The 6,533-nt window shown below is 44.8% G+C and overlaps 1 protein-coding gene across 1 annotated transcript; it reads right to left on the reverse strand.

Moving 5' to 3' along the window:
* Positions 1-219: 219 nt before the first annotated feature.
* Positions 220-2,737, reverse strand: LOC120957325 (amyloid-beta A4 protein). The gene is made up of 2 exons (XM_040379470.2): positions 1,036-2,737; positions 220-425 (listed from the first exon to the last, which is right to left on the reverse strand). Exons 1-2 carry the CDS (start codon positions 1,389-1,391, stop codon positions 314-316), a joined length of 468 nt encoding a protein of 155 aa, XP_040235404.2. The 5' UTR covers positions 1,392-2,737; the 3' UTR covers positions 220-313.
* Between the last annotated feature and the right edge of the window lie 3,796 nt (positions 2,738-6,533).

Consider the following 6,533-nt stretch of genomic DNA (forward strand, 5'->3'; position numbering starts at 1 on the left):
AAGCAAAACGTTCGAAAACTTTATTACCACAATGTAACGCTTCGAACAGTTGACTGAATAAATACTAACAATAGGAGGATTGAGCTGATCGAGAAGCTTATCGTACCACTATGCATCTTTCCATTGGATTGTGAAAAGCTTACGGTTAGGTTTTCTATTTACGCCGGTGACTGACCGACCAGCCTTGTTCTTAACAAACTACATATCACTTGGTGGGGGGGGGGGGGGGGGGGGAACGGGTAGTTCTTAGAAGATTGAAGAAGTTCCAGAACCGAGCACAAACACCGGTTCAATGGCATCTTTCTCACACTGCCTAGACTCCTTTACAGGCCTCCATGCACTGCTTGTAGGACATGAAGTTGTTTGCGTTGCCGTCGCAGCCTCCGAATTTGAACTCGATGCATTCCTTCTGCGCTGGGTCGTATCTATATTAGAGGAGAAAGACATGTAAAACAATTTTAATACAAACATTGGATCTACTCTTTGTTTCGTTTGAATCATTGTTCTTCTAATCATTGTTCATTTCACACGGCCTTAATTCTTACGTATCCCAATACCCAATTAGCATACGATTACGATCGTCTTGCTCCTGGCAACGATTAAATAATATACCCCTCCTCCGCCCGAGATGCATTCCCCGGGGCTGGGTAGGAAAAGCTGGCTGATTTTATTATCGACCGACCGGATCGATGTGATGATCGATCGGGCAAACAAATCAAATTAAACCGACACGTAACACCACTTCGCGCGGGAACCGATGACCCGTCAGGGGGGAAGTGATGGACCGCCATTTGGGCGCTGTAATTTGCACCATTCGCCTTACAGTGGAACGTCGCAAATCACGGGCCACAACTTTCACTACAATCATTTCCACACGCGCCACCGTGTTTCGTTTTGCGTTTATATGATCCGTCTATAAACATTTGCACTTCTGCACTGCGCAGCGCGCTTCCGTGCGAGAGAAAGCGCAGCACGCGACACCCATTCAGTGTGACAAGGCGAGCGATAGGAAGATTTTCCCAGATCGATCCTTACCTGAAGCGGGGTAGAAGCGCACGGCACACTCCCCGGCGAGGCGGTAGCTTGCACTGCTCGTCGCGTCCGGCCGCCTCGACCCGATTGCTCGTTTGCAGCGGCAGCGAGCCACCGTTTTCTTCCCGCTCCTGGGGCCCACCGTCGTCCTCCAGCTCGTCGTAGTCGCCCAGATATTCGAGCATTTTGTAGAACATTCGTCGACTTTCTGAACCGATTTGATCGAGCATATCGATCGGTTGGGCGACGGATGGTTCGGGCAGTAGGGAGAGTAGCACAACACTGGCGAAAAGTAGGACACTGGCCACTGTGAGTGACACCCGTGGCTGGGTGGTGTTTCTTTTCCGGCACATCATCATTTTGTACTGAGCGGTTGTAGTAATGTTCACGTCCTCTTTGCACGTTACGATTTCTGCTGCGAACTTCCGATCAGAGAAATTCCACACGACAGTCACTTTAAGCACACTTTTTTCTAATTTGTTTTCTTTTCCGTTCCGTTCGGGCACGGTTCACTTTTGCTACTGAGCTCGTGTCCGTCCGTGCCGTGCGGTCTTATATTTGTTTGCGCTCGCGATCGACACCACACGTCACGGATGCTGCGGCGTAACGGTTGTAACAAAAGCACCCACTTTTTAACAAAACGAAAAAAAAGTGATGACGACAGCACGAGAGCGCGCGCCTCACAAACCGGTATGAGAAGTGCTCTGCTGCTACCCTTTCCCTCCACCCGGTGACTGCAACGCTTGTACGACCGCAAAACCAAACGATCGCAACGTTGCATCAAGCGACGAACCGACTCGCGGGTAGGGGCACACCGTTTGGCATGTTTGTTTGGGTGGGATATGCTGGGACATGGGTGTATGCTGCACGGTCACCACACCGGCCGTTGACCGGACACTGTGAGGTGAATCACATTATGCGCTTTCGGTTTTCGGGGGCCTTTAGATGTTGCCATTTAGCGATTGCTTCACCGGACTTAGTGTACATTGATTTGTGGTTGACAGGCGTCTGTCCGACTGTCACCAAACGGTGGGAGTGGGCAATCAAGCGGCAACTTGCGGAAATAGCGGCCGGCCGGGGTGGGAAAATAGAAAGCGCCGGAATTTTCACCCTATCGATCGATCGCTCGATCGATCAGCTGGTTCGTTTGTACACCGCTGCTTACTCGGTACTAGTTGGGAAAATCCCAGCCCAGCATTCACATCCCGGAATGAGCTGGTTGAATGGCGTCGCAAGCTGCTGGCACAGTTTGTTTTGTCGCCTGATGGCCATGGAACAAAACACCCTGCCACACCGACACCGAAACGAAACCAAACAAACAAGCCTACCGGCACGAGGTAAACATATTGAGTAACTGTTTCCTAATGCTGGTCACAAACGGGGCCGTAGTGAGCTCGCCCCTTTAAAGCGACGTCACGTCGTCCCCCTTGCTGGCGGTGCGTGAGTGCGTGCGTGCGTACGGGCGCGTGTTGGTGCGAATTCCATTTGCCGTTGAATAAACCATTGCGCGTCCGGTTGGAATCACCAGAGGGATTGGGTATTTTGCACACTGACGTCATTGTTGCGATTGGAAAAGGCTGGTGGGTGGATGTTTGGGTCCAATTGAGGGTGTGTGAAAATCATACCGATCATGAGTCCAGTACAGGATGGATTGGCGTCGTTTTATCAAAATGACAAATTTTAATTTAATCGCTAAGTAATAGCTTATTTACTACATATGCATTTTTAACATTTAAATAGATGCATTTTTAACATTTTATGGTATGTTTTATTAAACATCGAATTGTTCTAATTCTTCAACGAAACATTCAATAGCTCGAATGAAAACAAAAAACAAGTGTGTAATCCTCATGTACTAAAAATTATAACACGTGGTGTTTGTTTCGGAACTTGCAATTTATATTCCAAATACCATACTCAAAATAAATGACTTTCTCTAACTCGCTCTTTCTCTCCCTCTCTCTTTCTCCTATTTCTATTCTTAACACTCTCATTTACTATAATTTATGTTTAAGCTTTTCAGTTGTTTAAAATTTGACCATATGAAATCATCCAAAATTCATTTAATGCTAAAAACAGTTATTTTGAATGATATGAATCTAAATATTTTTCTTCTTTTGTGAAGATACATTCTACATTTTAATAAAAAGGCATTAAACATTAAAAAAATGATTTTTAAGTCAATTGTCTGCTTGCTATATTTGTTCAGAACAAATTAAATGAATTACTCTCTCGTTTTAACCGTTGTCTCAATGACAAATTTTAGAACCTCTTCTAGACGACCGGCATGCTTGGGTATCCCTTATATTTTGTAAAAGTTAGATTGGAAAAGAACAAACTAAAACTTAAATATCTCTTGTTCAAATTTGTTACAAATTACTTATAATATTTACTTTAGTGAAAAATTGTATTTTTAAATCTTATCTACTATTTTTTTCGTTTTTTTTTAAGTTTGACAACTCAACTTTTAAATTGAAGTTTTTTTCTGCTGTTCTATGTAAAATATATGAAAAGTACCCTTTTCCATTAATTTTTCAGGTGATTTTTAATTGATTATTCACTTTTAATGTTTTTTATTGTTTCATAGTCAATATTTTAAATATGTATAGATGCTTGTTAAGTAAAGTATCATAAATATATAATTATATGAAGAATACTAATTCTACAGTGATGCAATGATAATATGTTTTATAATTTAAATATAATTAGAAAAAAAGCACATTTGTTGAAAATGTAGAACATAATTCATGTTTGAATAATAAACAAAGCATTTTATTCGTTGGAATTCTTCTTTTTATATTTGGCGTAACGTCCTACACGGACATGCCGGCCTATACAGGCTTTTGAGACTTAATTCATTACCACGCAGCCGGATAGTCAATCCTTGCTACGGGGGGACGGTCCATTGTGGGCTTGAACCCGGGTGTGGAAGCGATAACAAGACCTTTGTATAGCGTGGATTTGAAATTATATTTATTTTAATTGGTTCAAAATTATTCACACTTTTTTACAATTTGGGTCTTCACACTTTGATTAATAAATCGCTTCTGTTGCGCATGCCCTTATTTGGTCAATATTTCTCGCGCGCTCTGCCGATTCCCGATCCTCGACCGTTGACCTAGCACACGAACCCTGACCGCTTAGAACGATTGTTCTCTCTCTCTCTCTCTCGCCCGATCATCTATCCTGCTCGCGTTTTATAGCAGTGGTGATCGATTGCGCTCAGATCGATTAACGCACCTCTGTTTATCCCAACCTTTGTACTGTTTATATTTTGGCGTGTCAACATTCCCCCCCACGTGAATCCATGCGGTTTGGATTCACCAGTTGATAAAGACGCGACAATCAACCTACTGTGTTTTGCCGTTCCCACTATCAGCCTTTGCATCATCAATTTCTTCCTCTCTATCAACTTCTGCATCGATCCTCGCTAGTTTTACGACCGGGCGTTTTAACATTTTCCCGTGCGCTGTTCTCACCATCGCCTGCCTGACTCTACCGTCACATCCAGGAAACACTTTTTCTACAACAGCTCGTGGCCATTCCTTTCGAGCTCCTTCCGTCACGAAGACCAACGCGCCCACTTTCAACTGTTCGCCTTCTTTTTGCCACTTGGCTCGCCCATGAAGAGTCGGGACGTATTCTTTGAGCCATCTGTCCCAAAAGTGGCTGGTGAGTTCTGTAGCTCGGCAATAGCTGTTCCTTAGAGCTTCCGCCGGGTGTGGTACCATGGTTGCCATCTCCTTTCTTCCTACCGACGATCCTAAAAGGAAGTGGTTTGGTGTTAATGCTTCCGAGTCGGAGAGCGTTTGTGGCATGTATGTGAGGGGGCGCGAATTAATCAGGCTCTCTGAGTCTGCAAGAACTGTGAGTAGAATTTCGTCATTTAATTTTCCCCTATCGTCAAACGCATTCAATGCTTCTTTGACACTCCTCACCATTCGCTCCCATACTCCGCCCATGTGTGGTGCTGAAGGTGGATTGAATCGCCACGTAGTGTGTGCGTCGGTAAAGGTGTCGGCTAGGGAGTACTTGTTGTCTGCTATTTGTTTTTGTAGCTCGTTGTTAGCGCCGACGAAATTCGTGCCGTTATCGGAAAATATTTCGGTAGGAGGACCCCTTCGACTCACAAACCGACGAATTGCCATGATGCACGCTACTGTAGACAAGCTATGTGCGACTTCTAAATGCAATGCTCGTGTAACGAGGCAAGTAAACACAGCTACGTATCGTTTTTCTCGCCGTCTTGCATTGACCACCTCTATTGGCCCCAGGTAGTCGATGCCTACTGCACTAAACGGACGAATGTGGGAGGTAAGTCTCGCTTCTGGGAGTGGTGCCATTCTAGGTATGCTCGGCTGACATTTTCTTATTTTGCAGCGTTGACAGTTTTTCATTGTCCTGGAGACACACGAACGCAGATGTTGTATGTAGTACCGCTGCCTAATCTCATTCACAACCGTTTCGCTATTGGCATGCCCGAACCTGCGGTGATAATCGTTAATGATCAGTTCCGTCACGGCGTGATTTTTCGGGAGTATGATCGGATAACGTGCGTTGAGATCTATCTGCTTTGCTTTGCATATTCGGCTATTCACGCGTAGAACTCCGTGTGCGTCTTTAAAAGGCGTGAGCGAGAACAGGGGGTTGTTTTTCTCCAGTTCGGTTGCGGCATCCTGTTTTAGGTCTGGCTGGCTGATCTCTAGCTTTTGCATTTCCGCATGATATGCGTCTTCTTGAGTAAGCTTCCATATCACTATCTCAGCCTTCTCAAACTCTTCGGAGCTTAGGGGTAAGTTTTCGTACGAAACAGATTTTAGAATATGAGCTTGCTGTTTTTTAGTGGCCTTTAACGTTAACACCGGAAGACCTACACGTTTTCGTCTACAATTTGATATAAACCGGTACAGAATCGCTACTGTCCGCACAAACACGCTCCATTTAGAAAATCGTTCAGGTTTTAAGCTAAAACTCTCTATTTCTGTGTGCATCATTACATGTCCGCGACGCTCTTCCGTTGTGTTATCGATAGGTTTCTGTGGTGGCCAAGCCTTTTCTGGTTTGTGCAAGAACGATGGTCCAAGTAACCACATTCCGTTTGGCTGAATGTCTGTTTCTTTGCACCATTTAGTTAAGCAGTCTGCCGGATTTTCTTTCGTGGGAACATGCCTCCAGTTGTGCAGTTCGGTTAGCGTCAGTATTTCGCCAACTCGGCAAGCTACAAATTGTTTAAACTCCCGCGTGGGAGAACGGATCCAGGACAAGACAACTTCAGAGTCTGTATGTATGAATTTGTGACGAATGTGTAACTCCAAATTTTCGCTCACTGCTTGCATTAGTCTTGCCCCTAGCAATGCTGCTTCGAGCTCCATGCGCGGTATAGACAAATGTTTTAATGGTGCTACACGACTTCTCGCCATCACCAAACAGCAATTAATCTCGCTAGCCGTTGCCATGCGGAGGTAGGCTGCACATCCATACCCAAGTTCACTCGCATCGGT

This window comes from Anopheles coluzzii, chromosome 3 (genome assembly GCF_943734685.1).
Source record: "Anopheles coluzzii chromosome 3, AcolN3, whole genome shotgun sequence".
Taxonomy (NCBI): domain Eukaryota; kingdom Metazoa; phylum Arthropoda; class Insecta; order Diptera; family Culicidae; genus Anopheles; species Anopheles coluzzii.